The sequence below is a fragment of the Mustelus asterias genome, chromosome 17 (genome assembly GCF_964213995.1).
Source record: "Mustelus asterias chromosome 17, sMusAst1.hap1.1, whole genome shotgun sequence".
NCBI lineage: Eukaryota > Metazoa > Chordata > Chondrichthyes > Carcharhiniformes > Triakidae > Mustelus > Mustelus asterias.
This window is the reverse complement of record NC_135817.1, coordinates 22,025,694-22,046,893: the sequence shown is the minus strand read 5'-3', so window position 1 is coordinate 22,046,893 and position 21,200 is coordinate 22,025,694. Positions and strand designations below refer to the sequence as shown.

At 42.9% G+C, this 21,200-nt stretch overlaps 1 protein-coding gene across 3 annotated transcripts in view; it reads left to right on the top strand.

Annotated features, from left to right (window-relative positions):
- The window catches only part of LOC144506366 (uncharacterized), a 62,363-nt gene that overhangs the window by 23,387 nt on the left and 17,776 nt on the right, over window positions 1-21,200 (top strand). The window contains exons 6-10 of one of the 3 annotated variants that reach the window (XM_078232379.1): window positions 1,699-1,803; window positions 4,133-4,676; window positions 10,331-10,534; window positions 11,444-11,565; window positions 16,091-16,283. In XM_078232379.1, coding sequence (XP_078088505.1) covers window positions 1,699-1,803; window positions 4,133-4,676; window positions 10,331-10,534; window positions 11,444-11,565; window positions 16,091-16,283 — 1,168 coding nt within the window. The remainder of the gene's footprint in view (window positions 1-1,698; window positions 1,804-4,132; window positions 4,677-10,330; window positions 10,535-11,443; window positions 11,566-16,090; window positions 16,284-21,200) is intronic. The other 2 variants (XM_078232380.1, XM_078232381.1) reach the window with 2 other exon arrangements.

Below are 21,200 nucleotides of genomic sequence, written 5' to 3'. Positions count from 1 at the left end.
CATATCTCACTGCACATTTTCAGCCATTAGTTAAAGCTGACTTTCAGCCCATCGGCCTGGACTGGATGTGAACCCAGATACTAATGATGAAAGGCCAGTAGCTAACTCTCTGTAGACATTCCCTATTTCCATCTAAATCATGTTGCAGTCATATAAAACCTTGGTTAGGCCACATTTGAAGTATTGCGTGCAGTTCTGGTCGCCACACTACCAGAAACAGCCTTGGGGAGAGTGCAAAGAAGGTTCAACAGGGTGTTGACTGAGGAGAGGTTGAATAAACCAGGATTGTTTTCACTGGAAAGACGGAGGCTGAGGGGAGGCCTGAAAGCGGTCTACAAAATTGAGAGGCACAGACAGTGTGGATAGTCAGAGGCTTTTTCCAAGAGTGGCAGTGTCAATTACAAGGGGGCACAGGTTCAAGATGAGAAGGGGGAAGTTTTTCAGAGTGGTGGGTGCCTGGAACGCGCTGCCAGGAGGTGGCAGGAGCAGGCACTTTAGCAACATTTAAGAGGCATCTGGATTGGTACATGGATACGGACTGAGTAAGGCAGAGATTTTTTTTTGTTTAGTTGGGGCATAATCGGCATGGGGTTGGAGGGTTCCTGTGATGCAGTTTTCTTTGTTCTTTTAACATCACTCAATATCCAACTGGATCAAAGATTTGTGTTTCAGGAAGTAAACCTATTGTGTTTCAGGAATTTAACTTATTTTTCATGATGGGAATCAGATCCAACTGCACTTTCATGCTAAGGAAGGACAAAATTCACCTTCCTCTATCCTTGCACCTGAACAATGGCTCCCTGTCATTGCAATCATGGAATCATATAATGTTACAGCACAGAACCGATTTCTACATCGTCATGTTCGCACTGGAGAATTTCTTCACAAGCTATCTAATCTATTCATAACTTCTTGCATTGTCCCAAGTACCCTGAGCAGAAAATTCCACATTTTAACCACCCTCTATGTAAGGAACTTTTCAGTCTCTATTCATACCTGTTGCCCCTCATCCCTGGTAACAACTTCTGGGTTGTCACTGCACATTTCCATTACCTTTTAAAACTGATATCAGGATCCAGTAAACAAGACAGATAAAGCATTTGCTAATTTTTTAAAATATATATATATACAATATAAACTGAAGTTGCCACATCTTGTAACAGTTCCAGTTCCCACCAGCAAAAAATGATTTAAAAAAAATAATCACTACAGTGCAGAAGGAGGCCATTCAGCCCGTTGAACGAGCACCTACAACAATTCCACCCAGGTCCTATCCCCATAACCCCATGTACTTACCCTGCAAATTCCCCTGACACTGGGGGGCAATTTAGCATGGCCAATCTATCTAACCTGCACATCTTTGGAGTGTGGGAGGAAACCGGAGCACCCGGAGGAAACTCACACGGACATGGGGAGAATGTGCAAACTCCACACAGTGACCCCAGGCTGGAATTGAACCCGGGTCTCTGGTGCTATGAGGCAGCAGTGCTTGCCACTGTAGCAGTGTAGACTGTCCCTAAATGCACTTTGTCTGTTCTTTTTGATTTGGTTTGTGTAGACTTGTAGCTTGTACACTTGATGTAAGTGGTTTCTGAGCAGCTGCTGGTTCATTCTTTGCTTTCTGCATCTTGCAACGAAATAAAACATCAACACTTGGAGCTACTCACTCTGATCTCCATGTCTCCCTTTCTCTGTCAGGTAATGTATGCTGCTATTCAGAGACTGGATAAGAAATTTGATGTCCTGCATCGTAGGGTCACTGAGATGCATCAAGGGAGAATGAAGCCTTTGTTTTTTAAACCGGTGAGTAATGCTGTAATCTGGATTACTAGATGAAAGGGAGGTTCAGTAAGGCTATTACTGAATTATAGAAAAATGTTTGTGTTGGAAAGAGAATTGAATCTTCATGAAACTGGCATCAAATCCTTTTATTTAAGACTAAATAAAATTACACGTTTTTGTAATGATAATCTAGTTTTTTTTATAGTCCTTGATGTGGCAAAGCCAGCATTTGTTACCCATCCCTAACTTTTAAAATTCATTTATGGAACATGAGTGTCGCTGGCTAGGTCAGCATTTGTTACCCTTGAGAACGTGGTGGTGAGCTGCCTTGAATTGTTGCAGTCCATGTGGTGCAGGTACTTCCACAATGCTGTTAGGGAGGAAGTTCCAGGAATTTATGAAGGAATGGCAATAAATTTCCAAGTCAGGATGGTGAGTGACTTGGAGGGAAACTTCCAGGTGGTGGTGGTCCTTAAACTGAGTGGCTTGTTTGGCCACACAAGAGTGTGGTTAAGGGTCTCATTGCTTTGTATCTGGAGTCACATGTAAACCAGACCAGGGAAGGATGGCAGATTTCCTTCCCTGAGCAGTTTTTATAACAATCAATGATAGTTTATGATCATCATTACTGAAACTAGCTTTAAATTCCAGATTTTATTAACTGAATTTAAAGTTTTGCCAACTGCAATGGTTGAACCAGTGGGTCGCTTGACATTAGCTTCAATCTCTGGATTACTAGCAGAGTGACATTATTTAATAAATATTATTCAACAAAGAACAGTACAGCACAGGAAACAGGCCCTTCGGCCCTCCAAGCCTGTGCCGCTCCTTGGTCCAACTAGACCAATCGTTTGTATCCCTCCATTCCCAGGCTGCTCATGTGACTATCCAGGTAAGTCTTAAACGATGCCAGCGTGTCTGCCTCCACCACCCTACTTGGCAGCGCATTCCAGGCCCCCACCACCCGCTGTGTAAAAAACGTCCCTCTGATATCTGAGTTATACTTCGCCCCTCTCACCTTGAGCCCGTGACCCCTCGTGATCGTCACCTCCGACCTGGGAAAAAGCTTCCCACCGTTCACCCTATCTATACCCTTCATAATCTGCCATTCAATCTCTATTTTTAAATTAAAACGTTTCGATACATAAACATCCTAGGCCTACCATGCCCAGAAATTTAACTGGGTCCACCATTTAAATACTGTGGTGACAAGAGTAGATCAGAAGCTAGTAACTTGCCTCCTGACTCCTCAAAGTCTGTCCACTGTCTACAAGGCAGGTCGGGAGTGTACTGGAATACTCTACGTTTGCCTGGATGAGTGCACTCAAACAATACTCGAGGCTCCACACCACCCAAGACAAAGCTCCCTGTATGATTGGCGTGCCATCTACACAATGCATTGTAGCAACTTGTCAATGCTCCTTCAACAATATCCAAATCCCCAATCTCTACCATCTAAATGACAAAGGCAGCAGATGCATGGGAACACCTCAACCTGTTGTTTCTCCTCCAAACCACTCACCATCCTGACTTGGAAATATCACACTTTTCCTTCACTGTCTCTGGGACAAAAACCTGGAATTCCCAAATGAAATGAAGTGGCCGGCTGTTCCTCTGCAAGCCGCCTTCCCTCACTATCCTTTCTAAATGGAACTGAGATAAAGGTTCAGAATCAGTATAAGAATTGACAGGATCTTTCGTGACTTGTTATGAGTTTGAAAAAGCAGTCAGTCATTCTTGTAACATCAGTGAGGAGACAGAGAAAAGCTCTTGAATTCACTATCATCCAACGTTTAATAGAAGGGCCCTGATTGCACATAGTCACAAATGTATCCTGAGTGGCCAGGGCAATAAAGTAGTGCATTTGGATTTGGCTTGTCATTGAATTAAAACAATTTTTACAAAAGAGTCTATTATTTTGCTTAGCTTGCTAGTTTTGTGTAGCTTTTTTTGTGAATCAGTATGGCACTGGTGTGTGGTTTAAGATGGCAACATGATCGATTTAGCAACAGTTGAATGTGGCCCTGTTTAAAAGTGTCAATGCCCTGCTCCTGAGACCAAGGTCCAGCCAGAGCATTTGCACTTGTCAAGTGACCTCCAACAGTTGATGAGAATGGATGAATTCTCATTGCTCTTCTCACCACACCAAATTGAAGCAAAATTCTGTATCCGTGTTATGGTATCGATTGTAAAGCTGTACAAGTAGATTTCCACACCATTGGCTGGTAAGATGTTTGATTTGGGTGGAGGCAGGATCAGGGGAAGGTGACGTGCCTCCATTCTGAAGGTCTAGTGTGTCTCCCTTCCCTTGACTCTACTCCTGCTTGTTAATTCTAATTGTGATTTGCAGAGGCTTATGACTGTGTCCTATGGAAATGCCCACCAGATGCCGCTCACCAAAATGAAAATCCAGAAGCCAGTGGAAAGGGAAGTCCGAATCCGGATGCCGCCACCTGATCAAGGGTCTCGCTCTTCCCCACTCCGGATCCGAGTAGAGAAAGAGCCTGTGAACATTCCTATTCCAAGCAAACCTGCTGTCCCAACCTCGCCCCAACCACAGATAATATACAGCAGTGTAAGAGGAGCAAGCCCTCCTCTGCCCACCATTCAATCTGTCCAGTCTTTACAAGAACCCACCATGCAGTGTTCTGCCACTGCCATCAGCATTTCGGACTTTGCTGAATGGAAGATCACTACTGAGCAAGACAATCGGGCACCTGTGTCTTCAGGTGCCAGTGATACAGTGAGGTCCATCAGAAGACCGTTTCAGGATGGATGCTCTTCCAGAGACAAAGAAGCATTTAACGCAGAAGCTGGCAATGATGTTGAGCAACAAACCAGCTTTTCAAAGCCTGAAGTTCCTTCATCATCCAGTGCAGATAGAATGAGTTTTGGTGAGTAACAGTCATGTTTCAACAAGATGGTTTTCATTCAAGTGAATTCAAATGAAATGTTTCATATGTTATATGAAATGTTATGCTGTTTACATTGTCGGTCTGATTGTATAACCTCATGCTAAATTGGATTTCTTATCCTGAGCTAGATATTTCGGGATTTTGAACATTCTCAGGAAGCAAGGTTGATTTTTTTTCTTTAAAAACGCACATAATTGTAAAACCAACTGTAATAGATGAAATTGAAAATGGCAAAATTTGCTTGCATTCTGTATATGATATATTTTCAACCATTTTGTAAACTACATTCTGTAAAGATAGATCCAGTTAATGTTCCACAGCGTGTGTAAGAATTTCACGTTGGGTTTTAAATTTGGATTTGAACATCCTTTCGATTCCCACATGCGGTTTTAGACTGATATAGAACATAGAAAAGCTACAGCACAAACAGGCCCTTCGGCCCACAAGTTGCGCTGAACATGCCCCTACCTACTAGGCTTACCTATAACCCTCTATCTTACTAACTTCCATGAACTTATCCAAAAGTCTCTTAAAAGACCCTATCTAATCCGCCTCCACCACCGGCAGCCGATTCCACGCACCCACGACCCTCAGTGAAAAACTTACCCCTAACATCTCCTCTGTACCTACTCCCCAGCACCCTAAACCTGTGACCTCTTGTGGCAACCATTTCAGCCCTGGGTAAAAGCCTCTGAGAATCCACTCTATCAATACCCCTCAACATCTTGCACACCTCTATCAGGTCACCTCTCATCCTTCGCCTCTCCAAGGAGAAAAGACCTAGCTCTCTCAACCTATACTCATAAGGCATGCCACCTAATCCAGGCAAGATCCTTGTAAGTCTCCTCTGCACCCTTCCTATGGCTTCCACATCTTTTCTGTAATGAGGTGACCAGAACTGGGCACAGTACTCCAGGTGGGGTCTGACCAGGGTCCTATACAGCTGCAGCATTATCTCCTGATTTCTAAACTCAATTCCTCTATTGATGAAGGCCAGTATTCCATACGCCTCCTTAACCACAGCCTCTACCTGCGACGCTGCTTTGAGCTTCCTATGAACCCGGACCCCAAGATCCTTCTGATCTTCCACACTGACAAGCATCTTACCCTTCATATTATATTCTTTCATCCTATTTGACCTGCCAAAATGAACCACCACACACTTATCTGGGTTGAAGTCCATCTGCCACTTCTCCGCCCAATCTTGCATCTTATCTATGTCTCGTTGCAACTGCTGACATCCCTCTACACTATCCACAACCCCCCCCCCCAATCTTTGTGTCATCAGCAAACTTGCCAACCCATCCTTCCACTTCCTCATCCAGGTCATTTATAAAAATCACAAAGAGCAAGGGTCCCAGAACAGATCCCTGGGGCACTCCACTGGTGCCCGACCTCCATGCTGAAAAAGACCCATCTACAACCACTCTTTACCTTCTGTGGGCAAGCCAGTTCTGAATCCACAATGCAATGTCCCCTTGTATCCCATGCCCCTTCACTTTCTCAATGAGCCTTGCATGGGGCACCTTATCAAACACCTTGCTGAAATCCATATAAACTACATCTACCGCTCTTCCCTCATCTATGTGTCTAGTTACATCTTCAAAAAATTCAATTAGGCTCGTAAGGCATGATCTGCCTTGGACAAAGCCGTGCTGGCTATTTCTGATCGTACTATTCCTCTCCAGATGTTCATAAATCCTGCCTCTCGGGATCTTCTCCATCAACTTACCAACCACTGAGGTTAAACTCACTGGTCTATAATTTCCCGGGCTATCTCTTCTCCCTTTCTTGAATAACGGAACCACATCCCCAATCCTCCAGAACCTCTCCCATCCCCATTGATGATGCAAAGATCATCGCCAGAGGCTCAGCAATCTCTTCCCTCGCCTCCCACAGTAACCTGGGGTACATCCCATCAGGTCCCGGCGATTTATCTAACTTGATGCTTTTCAAAAGTCCAACACATCCTCTTTCCTAATGTCCACATGCTCAATCTTCTCAGTCCACTGCAAGTCTGCACTGCAACTACCAAGATCCTTTTCCACTGTGAATACTGAAGCAAAGTATTCATTGAGTACCTCTGCCATTTCTACCAGTTCTATACAGACTTTCCCACCGTCACATTTGATAGGTCCTACTCCTTCACATCTTATCCTCTTGCTCTTAACATACTTGTAGAATGCCTTGGGGTTTTCCTTTATCCTGTCTGCCAAGGCCTTCTCATGACCCCTTCTTGCTCTTCTAATTTCCCTCTTAAGTTCCTTCCTACTAGTCGTATACTCTTCTAAACATTACCTAGCTCCCTGAACCTTTTGTAGGCTTTTCTTTTCTTCTTGACTAAATTCGTTACAGCTTTCGTGCACCATGGTTCCTGTAACCTACTATAACTCCCCTGTCTCATTGGAACGTTGCTGTGTTGAGCTCCAAACAAATTTTCCTTGAAAATCTGCCACATTTCTTCTGTACATTTCCCTGAGAAAACCTCCTTCCAGTTTATGCCTCTAATTTCCTGCCTAATAGCCTCATAATTGCCCTTACTCCAAATAAACACTTTCCTAGCTTGACTGATCCTATCTCTCTCCAATGCCAATGTAAAGGAGATAGAGTTATGATCACTATCCCCAAAATGCTCTCCCACTGAGATCTGACACCTGCCCAGGTTTATTCCCTAATACCAAGTCAGGTACAGCCTCTCCTTGTAGGCTTATCCACATACTGTGTCAGGAAGCCCTCCTGAACACACCTAACAAACTCTTCCCCATCTAAACCCCTTACCCTAGGGATATTCCAATCGATATTTGGGAAATTAAAATCTCCCATCACGACCACTCTGTTATTATCACATCTCAGTAAGGAGTCTAACAACACCAGGTTAAAGTCCAACAGGTTTATTTGGTAGCAAACGCCACTAGCTTTCGGAGCGCTGCTCCTTCGTAAGATGGAGTGGAAATCTCTGACGAAGGAGCAGCGCTCCGAAAGCTAGTGGCGTTTGCTACCAAATAAACCTGTTGGACTTTAACCTGGTGTTGTTAGACCCCTGACTGTGTTTACCCCAGTCCAACACCGGCATCTCCACATCATTATCACATCTCTCCAGGATCTGCTTCCCAATCTGCTCCTCCACGTCCCTGCTATTATTGGGCGGCCTGTGGAAAACACCCAGTAAAGTTATTGACCCCTTCCTGTTGCGTACCTCCACCCACACAGATTCCGTAGACAATCCCTCTGTGGCATCCATCTTTTCTACAGCCGTGACACTATCCCTGATCAACAGTGCCACTCCCCCACCCCTTTGCCTCCTTCCCTGTCCCTCCTGAAACATCTGAAACCCGGCACTTGAAGTATCCAGTCCTGTCCCTGAGATAACCAAATCTCTGTAATGGCCACCACATCACACTTCCAAGTAGTGATCCATGCTCTAAGCTCACCCATTTTGTTCACTACACTCCTTGCGTTAAAATACACACATCTCAACCCTTCGGTCTGAGCGCTCCCCTTCTCCGTCAGCTGATTATCTTCCCTCTCACACTGTCTACAAGCCCCTTTTATTTTCAAGCTAACCTCCTCTCTCCCAGTCAACTCCTTTTGATTCCCACCCCCCAACCATTCTAGTTTAAACACTCCCCCGTAGCCTTAGCAAACCTTCCTGCCAGGATATTGGTCCCCCTGGGATTTGAGTGAAACCTGTCCTTTTTGCACAGGTCGCACCTGCCCCTAAAGAGGTCCCAATGATCCAGGAACCTGAATCCCTGACCCCTGCTCCAATCCCTCAGCCACGCATTTATCTTCCACCTTATTCCGTTCCTTCCCTCACTGTCTCGTGGCACAGGCAGCATTCCCGAGATTACTACCTTTGCGTTCCTTCTTCTTAACTCCCTACCTAACTTCCTATACTCTCTTTTCATAACCCCTTCCCCTTTCCTGCCTATGTCAGTGGTACCAGTATGTACCATGACCTCTGGGGCTCCTCTCCCTCCCACTTCAGGATTTCTTGGATAGGGTCAGAAGCATCCCTGATCCCGGCACCAGGGAGGCAAACCACCATCCACGTTTCTCGACTTCCTCCACAAAAACGCCTGTCTGTGCTGTATTCGGATCAACCTCTTCTGAAAATGTCTACATAAAATGCATGATCTTAAAATTTAACCAAGATTAATGCAAATAAATAATGATTACTTGCTGCTTAAATCCCATACCCAAAGATTTCTTCAAATTTGAGATATCGAAAGTTGATTCTATAGTATAGATGGTTGGTATTTTTCATTTTAAAATGTTTTTAAGAAAAAGTCTCTTATTGTGACTGTTACTTCCAAATGTATTTACATAGTGACTATAACATTGCGACAGTGGTCTCAGTAGAGTTATACAGCTATTGTAGGAAGTGGAATCTACTTAATGATGCACTCGGTGCAACCCCATTTATTGTAGATCTACTGAGTGTGAGCCACTAGAATAGTAATGTGATTCTGATTTAATGCCCGAAGTTGCATTTGCGCTATCACCACTAAACATGGCATAAATTTAAATTTTTGCTTTTAACATTCTTTTAAATTATCTCAGTAACTAAAATATTGTGACAGATGAACAATCCACTGGCCTTTTTGTTTTAGGCTTTATATTTGCATTCAGCCTAAGCTGTTAGATTAAAGTCCTGTTTATTGGCTGTAGGATCTTATAAGGAATGAGTTTGACAATTCCTCGTAGATCCACAGCACATATTACCTCAAAATTGCTAAATCTTACTCATGCACTAATTTTGCTGCAGGAATTTTTTTTGAGCGTATCTTCACACTTTGTCCCTGGGGAATAGTGGGGGAAGTGGTGGAAGGATTGCCCAGCTGATTATCAACACTGAACCACGTTAAGAACACTCCTTCTGTGGCCAACAAGTCCTAGCATTGGACTTGAACCCAAACAAAACCCACTGGAGTGTATTGGAGATTATCTTGTTACACCATCAATGGAGACACCAAAACACTCCTTCACTTGCCTTAGCCCATGTATTTGGCTGAGCAGTGTGATTTCTGGGGTTGGTCATCTGACTGGGCTTGCAGACTCGTCGAAAGTTGTGTCCAGAACTCTACCACTCCACCTGCCACGGAATTGGAGCAGGCGAGGGTGGGAAACGGAAATGTCCATTGATCTCGGGTAGGAATTTCCGGTCTCGATCGAGCGAGGCTTTAAAATCCCACCCATCAAGTCATACAGCACAGAAACAGGCCCTTCAGCCCACCATGTCTATGCCAACCATTAGATACCAATCTTTTCTAATCCCATTTACCAGCACTTGCTCCATAGCCTACTATGCCTTGGCAATCTTAAGTGTTCAAGCTGTTTATCGTGGAACAATTTTAAGATGCACAATGGTTTCTCACTGTGGCACGGTGGCATAACAATGAAGAGGAAAAGCCTGACACTATCGACACAAGCATGGTAGGATTTTTCATTTGTTGCAAAATAGGCAGACAGTACTGTGCTCTTTAGTTTGCAAGAAAGCATGACTTCATCCCCAACCCCCCCCCCCCCATGCTCCTCATTGGTCTAATAAATGGAGAGTTCGATTTTCAGCTTTTTAGATCAATATCTACCTATTTAATGCTTAATGATTCTCGTCATTGTTGAATTTCCAGAATATCTGGGTGACCCAAGACGGAACATCAAGGTGCCGGCAGCATTTTTAATGAAGGCACGACAGAAAACCAAGCCAAAGTATGTAGCACGTTACCTCATTCGGATGATGTTCCCAAAGGACACACTAATTTATAGTAACATGCAAGGTGACAAAACTAGAGGAATCAAACCGTTGGATCCTAATAGGGTCACAGCTTTACGGGGTGAGTCTTGTTCCGGATGACGGATAATATTTAATTAGGGACAAAGATACTTCAATTTATTTTCTCTCCACCTTGTCCTGCCACGGGTGTTAATTATATTCAGCCATTGCTTCTCAGATGCAGCACTTAGTTTGATGATTACCACTGCAATAGTGAGTAATGATTAAAACTGAGTCTTGAAGTTCCAACAAATTGATCTATTTTCACTTGCTTTTTAATTTCTGTCTTTAAACCGTGAAGTTCTCATATTTAATGAACACATTAATGCCAGTACTTGTCTAATTTCTGTTCAATTACTGTCAGAATATGGATTTATCAAGAGTTCATTTAGAAAACTGCATTTTTGAAGCCCTAAAAAAGTGATAGTTTAGTATCTTTACCTATTATATCAATGTAATGTCCATGTAGACATGGTTCATGTTCTAGGCTTATTGGAAGGCATTTTTTAATAAACTTTTTTAAATTAATAAATTCTAAACAAGTTAAATTGTTGTCACCAACTGTAAAATAAAAGAATGTACCTCTTGTGGGATGGCACAGTGGTTAGCATTGCTGCCTCACAGCACCAGGGACTCTGGTTCATGGACACTGACCCGGCTTGTCCATGCAGAGACTGCACGTTCTCCCAGTGTCTGTGTGGATTTCCTCCAATGCTCCAGTTGCTCCCTACAGTCCGAAAGATATGCTGGTTAGGTGCATCGGCCATGCTAAATTCTCCCTCAGTGTATCCGAACAGGCACTGAAGTGTGGCAACTAGAGGATTTTCACTAACTTCATTGCAGTGTTAATGTCAGCCTACTTGTGACACTATTAGAAACGTAAGTGAAAGTTTACAACTAGTTTTATTTGTTTGCTGTTTGTGTATTATTTTTTTAAACTGTATTTCCCCCCCTCCACTTTTTCCCCTAGAGTTCCTTTGCACACTTTTCCCGACATATGATTTGAGTGAGGAAGGCAAAGACTGGAAAACTTGTATCTCCAATGTAAATTCCATGATACGCAGCCTGCGTTGTGAAATCCAAAAAGGATCAGTAAGTAGAGTCAACAGAGTGTAAAGGCATTTTTATTTTGACCATATTGGCATGTTCAGGCCAAAATGAAGTAGATTAAATGGTTCTGCAATGCAATATCAATTTGGTATTTATTTTCCTCCTTGGAGAAACTTTGCAATAGAGCAAGAAAAATTTACTGTTTACAGGCATTAGTATGTTGTTACCCTGGATATGGAGCATATAGGCACAGTTTCAATGTGATATTGAGCCATACAGACCAATTCTCCATCTGACTTGGATTTAGTTGATCTCCGACTGAGGATTTAAACCAGTCTCAGCAGCCAATAGCTAGGGTGGGTAAAAATTATCCTTATTGCTGTCCAAGACCCCCTTCAGGAATGGTTTGTGAAAGTCAGTGCAGGCAAGAACAGTGTTGGGGTGTGATGCTCTCCAAGGTAGATAAGCCACCTGATAGCACATGATGAATGAACATTTGACAGAGTATTGGTGGCGGTTACTGGGGTAATAAAACTTAAAAATGACCGTTCATGCCACAAGCATGAATTTGGGTAATTCTTAATAAATCTATTGTCTGTTGCTTTGATCTCCTCCCTCCCCGTGTCCCTCGTATGGTTTCTTTTTTTGTTTAGTGGCTTTAAAATTTTCAGTCACAGCACATATTCAACCTTTGGGTATTTGGCAAAATGATTTGAACATGAGCATATGGCAAACCTTCACATATTAGTTGGTAGCAAGGCATTTCAAAGTTACTTATTCAGTGAAGCAACAGTGTATTCATTACTTTGTGCATAAATAGTCGTTGTTACTGTATAAGATTCTAATCTGATTTGGCACAGTTTGGACAGTTTTCTCCCATATGGATGAGCACAGGTTTCAGTTTTGCATCTGGTATTAGAGCACTGCAGTTGGCAGGTGTTTTCCTTTTCTGCTTGTTTTCTGTTCTTGGACGCAGTACCTTGGAAACTTTTTTTGAAAAAAATGCCTTTAAGCTTTTGTTCCCTCACCCTCACCAAATTGAGTCTCTGCTCCTCCCCACTCTGCTCCTCCCCACTTAATGATGGTGGGTCTTACACCAACAGTTGTTCTTCCTTGTATGTGTGCCTAGATGGTGAATGTCAGTCAAAACCATCAGAGTCAACACAAATCTTGCCCCCACCTATTGCCCATGCATGCACCATTCCTCATAGGAAGTGACTATTTCTTCCTTCACCCAACCCTGAGACTAATTGTAATGCGCCATCACATCCCCAAGGAAAGTTGAACAATGGATAACAAATCAAACTAGAAATCTTGGTTTGTACACCATGTGTTACATTTGGCACCTGAGCTGTAACATTTTTTTCTCTTTAATTCCAATTGTATCTTGTTTCCTTTAGCACGTTGGCTTTGTTTCATGTGAAAGCTGTGACCTTCTATTGTGCTAGTCCAGTCCGATCTTAAATACTACTAACAGTAAATGTCTCTGTTAATGGCCATGTACAATCCAAACCTCCTCTTTTTTTTCCTAATTAGTGTTTTTTACAGTAACATTTTCTGACTGGAATGTGTAACCCATGCAAATATCTGAACTCAATTCTGTAAAAATGAAAATTTTAATAAGAGCTACAAATATTCTGCACTAATCTGTACTGTGAATGATTGATATATATACATGGTTTTCATTGATCTGTCCATTCAGTTTTATTTGGCAAGTAGTTGCAATCTCGAGCAGTTGTTTTTGCAACTTTTTAAGCTTGTATTTGCAGTTGTTTAAATGCTGTATGTTCACTGTCCACGTATATTAAAGTTGCTTTCAATATATTCACTCTTTAAGTCATTTACTTCTATGTGTAAATTGTAGGCAAGGCCTATATTGGTGTCAAACACTAAGCTAGACCCATGTGCTTCCCGATCCTCCAGTGATTACATTTTCACCAGAATTAACCAGAAGAGCAGTTAGAATCCGCCACAGCGAGCACAGTGGTCAAGGGTCACAGTGGTCAAGGGTCAAAGTGGAAACCTCACTGTCATGCAATGCTCCTCAGTCCTGACTGTATTAAAGTATGTGTGAAGGTTCCACAGGTGGGTAAAATCGAATACAAATTCTAAAGAGCTAAATCAATTTTAAGATTGTTTTTCTTAGTTCATTAGGTGAAACTGTGCCCCTCCACCCCAATCCCCCTTTCTTATTGCAGTCTTACAAACAACCTGAACACCAGCATTTAATTTTCAGCTGTTTAAGCAGTCATTTAACGCAATGCAATTTCTGATGAATCAGTTGGATTTTAATAACATGTAAATGGGCACTTTTGCAAGTGCAGGATTAACAACAAGTTACTTATTTTAAAAATGCCACGTTTGGATGGTAGTTAAGGACAGTACTGGCAATGCCATGTGGCTTTGCTGTTCACATCAGTAACCCAAAAGATGGTCAGAACTGTGCCACTGAATTGTTTCCAAAAGAGCAACTCCAGCTCAACACATTGCTTTATTCAAACAGGAAACGATGATTGCTCTGATTACTTCAAGCATACTGAACCCTCTAGTATCATTTTTAAAAATGGCTTAAGTAGCAGTTACAGCAGCACCTCAGCGCCAGGGACTCTGGTTCAATCCGGCCTTGGGTGACTGTCTGTGTGGAGTTTGCACGTTCTCCTGTCTGCGTGGGTTTTCTCTGGGTGCTCTGGTTTCCTCCCACACTCCAAAGATGTGCAGGTTAGGTGGATTGGCCGTGCTAAATTTCAGAAAGTTGATGCAGACTTGATGGGCCCAATGACCACCTTCTGCACTGTAGGGATTCTATTCGATCTGTTTCCTCATTTTTAAGGGAATGGTTGTATCTGAGTTGGGTCTGCATTTATGCAACATTGGGAGCATCAAATATCCCCATCACAGGCTATTGGTGGAATGTGCTGATATGTCAGCTGTATCTGATGCAATCATAGTTTATGTACTTGGATCTAGGATTGCCTGTGTGGAAAATTTCCAGGTAGCCGTAGGAACAGCAATGGCCTAGGTTGAAGGATGGAAAGAAAGAAGACGGTTCTTCCTTATATTTGCTATTGTTCTAAGTAGGATAACTATTTCCTGGTGTTGATGGATGTTTAATATTGCATGTTCCAGGATCTAAAATACAAAATTCAAGTTACTGGAACACAGTAGTTTTTAAATGACAAGTCAAATGCACTGTAATAAAATCTTAGTGCAGGTACTCCGAATGCTCATTGCCCCAATGTTGTCTGAGAAGATAATGGGGGGGAATTTTCCTGTCCTGTCGGCCACGAGAATCGTAGCAGGTAGGAGGTGGAGCATGGAAAGGTCCATTGACCTCGGGTGGGATTTTGCAGTTTTGGGATGAGCGTGGCTAGAAAATCACACCCATTAGCTCTGTCCCAATCCCACTCCTTCCCTGTAAAGATGGTGTGATTCTAAGCCCTTTGGGTCTGCTGAGGCAGGAAATTCCCTGAACCGGCAGAAAATATCTGGTGCTTTAAATTCAGTTTTGTTTTAAAGCTAGAGATAAAAATCAGCAACTGACCATGGAGCTGTCTGATTGTTTTAATAAACCACCAATGGTTCACTGCTGTCCTTGTAGCCAGCCAGCATGCCAGCCTTGTCTGTTCTGGCCTAATAGTTGACTCCAATACCACACCTACATGGTTCCTTCTTAATTTGCCTCTGGAGCAAGCAATTTAGTTGTATCACGACTATAGCAAAGATTTAACAATGGTTTAAAAAGGTCTATCATCACCTTCTTGGAGAAACTAGGAATGGGCAATTAATGCCAGCATTTCCAGTGATGAATGGGGATATACGATTGTAACATTTGAAGATATGCAATTGCATGATCTGTGGTACCCAGTGGGTACTACTGCTCCCAGTGGGTACATTACCATTGAAAATGATCATCTTGAGCATCCCTGATTTTCATCACTCCATCACTGGCAGCTAGCGCTACAGCTGCTTAGACCCTAAGCTCTGGAATTCCCTCCTCCTCCTCTCTATCACTCATTCCTTCTTTGAAGACACTCCTGAGAAAACTTACCTCTCCTCTGTCCTCAATGTCAAATTTTGGTTGATGATGTACTTGTGTGGCACCTTGGGATGTTTTAGCATGTTCAAGATCCTATGTAAATGCAAATCATTAATAGTAATCATTGAATTTATTTTGCTCCTGGTCATGATAAATGAACAGGAAAATGTAGGTCATGCATATTTTTAAAGATTTTTTAAGGCATTGTACAGTTGCACAATCTTGTACATTCCAGTAGGTACACTGATTTCAAAAGGATCATCACATCACCAAAACAATATTGTGACAACTGTACCCATGCAGGTTTGATTCTCCTCGGTGCAGGGTTACTTTAGCATGGCATTACTTACTGGTCTTGTTATATTGCACCAGACCAAAGGATGACGTGATTTTTCAGCTCTTCAACCAATTGAGCAACAATTTGTTTCAGCATTTGTTCAACACTTGACCTGTATTTTATTCTGCATCATAATTTTCAAAGCTGAGGCTCCATGTTAATCTTATTTATTAGCCGTTATTTCTGGCCACTAGGACGTCACAGGTGACAATGGGAAAGCGACAGAGCAGGAAGAAGCAGTGGTGTATGTCAATCTGGATTCCGATGGCAAGGATGAGCCGATCCCTTCGCAAAGGCCTGAGGAAGCCAAAGCAACTACTGAGACACAGCAACAAGACACTTCCACTGTCCCAGAGAACGATGAACAGAGAGCCTTTGAACCAAAAGGTGGAGAAAATACCCTATTTTAATCACTTTTTTAAATTTTAAATAATAGTTTCACAAGGTATTCAAGCATGTTCAAAAACAGTAAGAAGTCTCACATCACCAGGTTAAAGTCCAACAGGTTTATTTGGAATCATGAGCTTTCAGAGTGCTGCTTCTTCATCAGGTGAGTGGAGCAGCGCTCCGAAAGCTCGTGACTCCAAATAAACCTGTTGGACTTTAACCTGGTGTTGTGAGACTTCTTACTGTGCCCACCCCAGTCCAATGCTGACATCTCCACATGTTCAGAAACAGCAGTAGTGGAAAATATTCATTCAAATCAATAAGGATTAAAACTTTTCAGCTTTGTGGGTTTTCTTATTAAAAGGATACTCCCCATCAAGATCTATTTTAAAACACAAAAATTATGACAAAGATTCGCAATTAATTCTTAATATTTTTAAAATTTGCTATGTCATGCTTATTTTTATAAAAAATTATTTTGATGTTTTCAAGAACTACCTTAAATTAACATTGGTGGTAATTATTGATTTTAATTGTCCAACTTAACTACATCGATATCAATTTCTTACAAGTTGTTTTTGTTAACTTCGTTAACCATGATGGTGGCACGGTGTTTGCACATTCTCCCTGTGTCTGCATGGGTTTCTTTCGGGTACTCCAGTTTCCTCCCACAGTCCAAAGATGTGTGGGTTGGGTGGATTGGCCATGCTAAATTGCCGCTTAGTGTCAGGGGGATTATTAGGGCAAATACATGGGGTTACAGGGATAGGGCCTGGGTAGAATTGTTGTCAGTGCAGGCTTGATGGGCCAAATGACCTACTTCTGTACTGTAGGGATACTAATTAACCAAAAAAAATAAAATAAACAGCAATGATTTGCACAGTAATGGTTTTGCTAATGATAGTATTGTTACCATTGACCTTTTAAAAGAGGAGTAGATGCCCATCGTGTGGTTTGGTTTCTGTTTTAAGAACATCCTGCCCATTGTTTTTGTTTTCTGATCAAGTAGTATATGGGAAGAAGTACCCATCAGTATGATCTCTTTTCTCATCCTCTCTCCAACTCAATTTGTGAGTCATCCATTTACGACTGACAGTTTGTCACCAAATTCTTTACTTCCTGCTGCTGAACAAGGTTTGCAAGACTGATTGGTGTGGAAGTATGGAACCCCACTGTCAGAAAACAATGGGACTGTTTTCAGCCTTTGTCACACAGCAGAAAAAGAATGGATGACTAATGTGAGCACCCCACTCATTTTCAGCACTGCTGACATTTCCAGTGGGGTCTAAGGCAGATGCTACCTGAAGCGGGCAGGAATTTTATTTGTGTGTAAAGGGCATGTGGAAGTCCTTGAGGGATCTTATTGACGGATGGGTTTCCTGGACACCAAATCCAACCCATGCCCAGAATGCCTGGCATCCAGAAACAGGGCAAAGCTGATTTAAAGATGTGTGTCTTAGCCAATTTCTGAGCCAGTTTTGTTTGTTTCTAATCCCCTGCTGCCATTTGGACTTTCATGAGCATTTGTGCCTTTAGTTGTAGTTTTTTTTTTTACTCATTACAATTCCTGGTATTTCCAGGAATCTTCCAGGGTATGCTCCTGTCAGCACGTTCCCTCCCCCCCCCCCCCCCCCCCCCCCGCTCCTGTCAGCACTCTTTACCCCCCCACACACACCTGTTCTAGCAGAGAAAGGTAGTTACCTCGTATTTGAAAGAAAATGTGCTTAATTAAGCTCTTCTTCCTAAATAAACCTGTGCCAGGAAACCCCAAATGCCATAATACGTGAGCACCTTATAAACCATTTTGGCTGGATAGTTCATCAGCAGCAGCCCAGTCACAGCAAGCTGTGCAGAAGCTTTGCCAGTGTAACCAAGAGCTGAAATTACTTGATTGTCCGCACCGATCAGGATATCACCAATCATTTCCCAACTCCGTAGCAATGATGGCCGTGATCAGTCTTGGGTCAACAACAAGGCAGATACAGAACTGTGCCATCTGGCGCAAGGACACCTGTGGCCTCCATGCGACACCGTGTTAGGCACATGGAGACAACAATAGCATGTTTGAATGAGTGTACAGTCAAACATCAGGTCAAAGCTGACCACAGTGGTGACCTACGTGGCTGGTTCCAACAACTTTAGTCGTCTTCAAACATGAAGTTGCGTATTAGACTGTTCCGACTTGATTTGATTTATTATTGTCACATGTATTGGAATACAGTATTGTTTAAAGAGCGCTATACGGACAAAACATACCATTCATAGAGTATGTAGGGGAGAAGAAAAGGAGATGGTGCAGTGTTATAGTCATAGCTAGGTGTAGGGATAGATGGTAGGTCCATTCAGAAGTCTGATGGCAGCAGAGAAGAAGCTGTTGAGTCAGTTGGTACGTGATCTCAAACTTTTGTATCTTTTTCCCAATGAAAGAAGGTATGTTTGGGATATGTGGGGTCATTGATTGTGCTGGCTGCTTTCCGAGGCAGCGGGAAGTGTAGACGGATTCAATGGATGTCTGCAGATTCATGTTTTTACTTTGGATTCCCTCCCATCATTAAACATCTTCAGCTTTGGAAAAGGCCACTTATGGATTAAGATGCTCTTTTATGCTCTCGCAAGTCTTTCAAAATTTGTGTACACTCATTGGCCCCTTTGACAGTCTTGTGGTGTGATGGTTTTATTGCATTGTTTTTTCGGGATGTTTGCTGTGTGTGGCATCCCTGCCTATGAGCCAAAAATCCCAGGTTCGAGTCCCACTCCAGGATTTGATGTCTGAGGAAGATATTCATAACATGGCCAAACAGGTTGAGTTTCAATCTGTAAATCTTTCCAATGTGCCTATGGTAGGTGGAAAGAACAAGAGAGCTTCCTGGTCAGCCATGCTTGAATAGGAGTAGCGCCACTCAAACTATAACCTCTGGTGACAAGCTGGTGAGCTGTTCCAGGTAAACCTAGCTATAGAAACAGCAAAAGTATGTTACATAGAACATAGAGTACAGCACAGAACAGGCCCTTTGGCCCACGATGTTGTGCCGAGCTTTATCTGAAACCAAGATCAAGCTATCCCACTCCCTATCATCCTGGTGTGCTCCATGTGCCTATCCAATAACCGCTTAAATGTTCCTAAAGTGTCTGACTCCACTATCACTGCAGGCAGTCCATTCCACACCCCAACCACTCTCTGCGTAAAGAACCTACCTCTGATATCCTTCCTATATCTCCCACCACGAACCCTATAGTTATGCCCCCTTGTAATAGCTCCATCCACCCGAGGAAATAGTCTTTGAACGTTCACCCTATCTATCCCCTTCATCATTTTATAAACCTCTAAGCCTCCCCTCCGCCTCCTCCACTCCAGAGAGAACAGCCCTAGCTCCCTCAACCTTTCCTCATAAGACCTACCCTCCAAACCAGGCAGCATTCTGGTAAATCTCCTCTGCACTCTTTCCAGCGCTTCCACATCCTTCTTATAGTGAGGTGACCAGAACTGCACACAATATTCCAAATGTGGTCTCACCAAGGTCCTGTACAGTTGCAGCATGTTCTTAGTTTTCCTCATGCATTTCTAAAGGTGGGAAGAAGATTGGTTCCTTTCCTTTAAATTTGAATTACACCCAATTTTCAGTTCCCAGCACTACTGCCTCCTCTGCATCCAGTGATGCGAATGATGGATACATGTGAGCTTTACAACCAGACAATTGAGTATGACGAACACTTGGAAGGGCTTAGAATTGACAGCCCTGAAAAATGGGTTTGGGGGGGGGGGAGATTGGTGTTATGTATGATTAACCCATACCCATAACACAGGCAACATACCAACCTGCTCATTGCAATGATTTCAGAATCCAAATAGAAACATAGAAAACTACAGCACAAAACAGGCCCTTCGGCCCCACAAGTTGTGTCGAACATACCCCTACCTTTTAGGCCTACCTATAACCCTCCATCCTATTAAGTCCCATGTACTCATCCAGAAGTTTCTTAAAAGACCCTATTGAGTTTGCCTCCACCACCACTGACGGCAGCCGATTCCACTCGCCCACCACCCTCTGTGTGAAAAACTTCCCCCTAACATCTCCCCTGTACCTACCCCCCCAGCACCTTAAACCTGTGTCCTCTCGTAGCAGCCATTTCCACCCTGGGAAAAAGCCTCTGCGAGTCCACCCGATCTATGTCTCTCAACATCTTATATCCCTCTATTAGGTCTCCTCTCATCCTACATCTCACCAAGGAGAAAAGACTGAGCTCCCTCAGCCTATCCTCATAAGGCATGCCACTCAATCCAGGCAACATCCTTGTAAATCTCCTCTGCACCCTTTCAATCTTTTCCACATCCTTCCTGTAATGAGGTGACCAGAACTGACCACAGTACTCCAAGTGGGGTCTGACAAGGGTCTTATAAAGCTGCATCATTATCCCCGGACTCCTAAACTCAATCCCTCGATTGATAAAGGCCAGCACACCATACGCCTTCTTAACCACCTCCTCCACCTTTGGGGCCGATTTTAGAGTCCTATGGACTCATAGCTCAGAAGTTTAATAGCTCAGAGGTTAGGGCATTATCCTTGTAAACCAGGAGCATGAGTTCAAATGTCACAGGCATCTACTTGAGTCAGCTGTGGGTTCAAATGGCCATGTACTTGCTTTGGAGTCACAAAGTTTTGAGTTCAAGTCCCGTTACAGGAAGAGAGCAGAGTCCAACACTCCAGCAGAGTACTGAAGGAGTGCTGCACCAAGTGCTGTCTTTCAGATAAGACAAGGTTGACGTTAAAAAAATTTCATGGTACTATTTTGAAGAAGAGCAGGAAAGTTATCCCTGGTGCTCTGACTAATATATATCACCATAACAAAGAAAAATCATCTGGTTTTATTGCATTGCTTTTTCGGGATGTTTGCTGTGGGTAACTTATCTGCTGCATT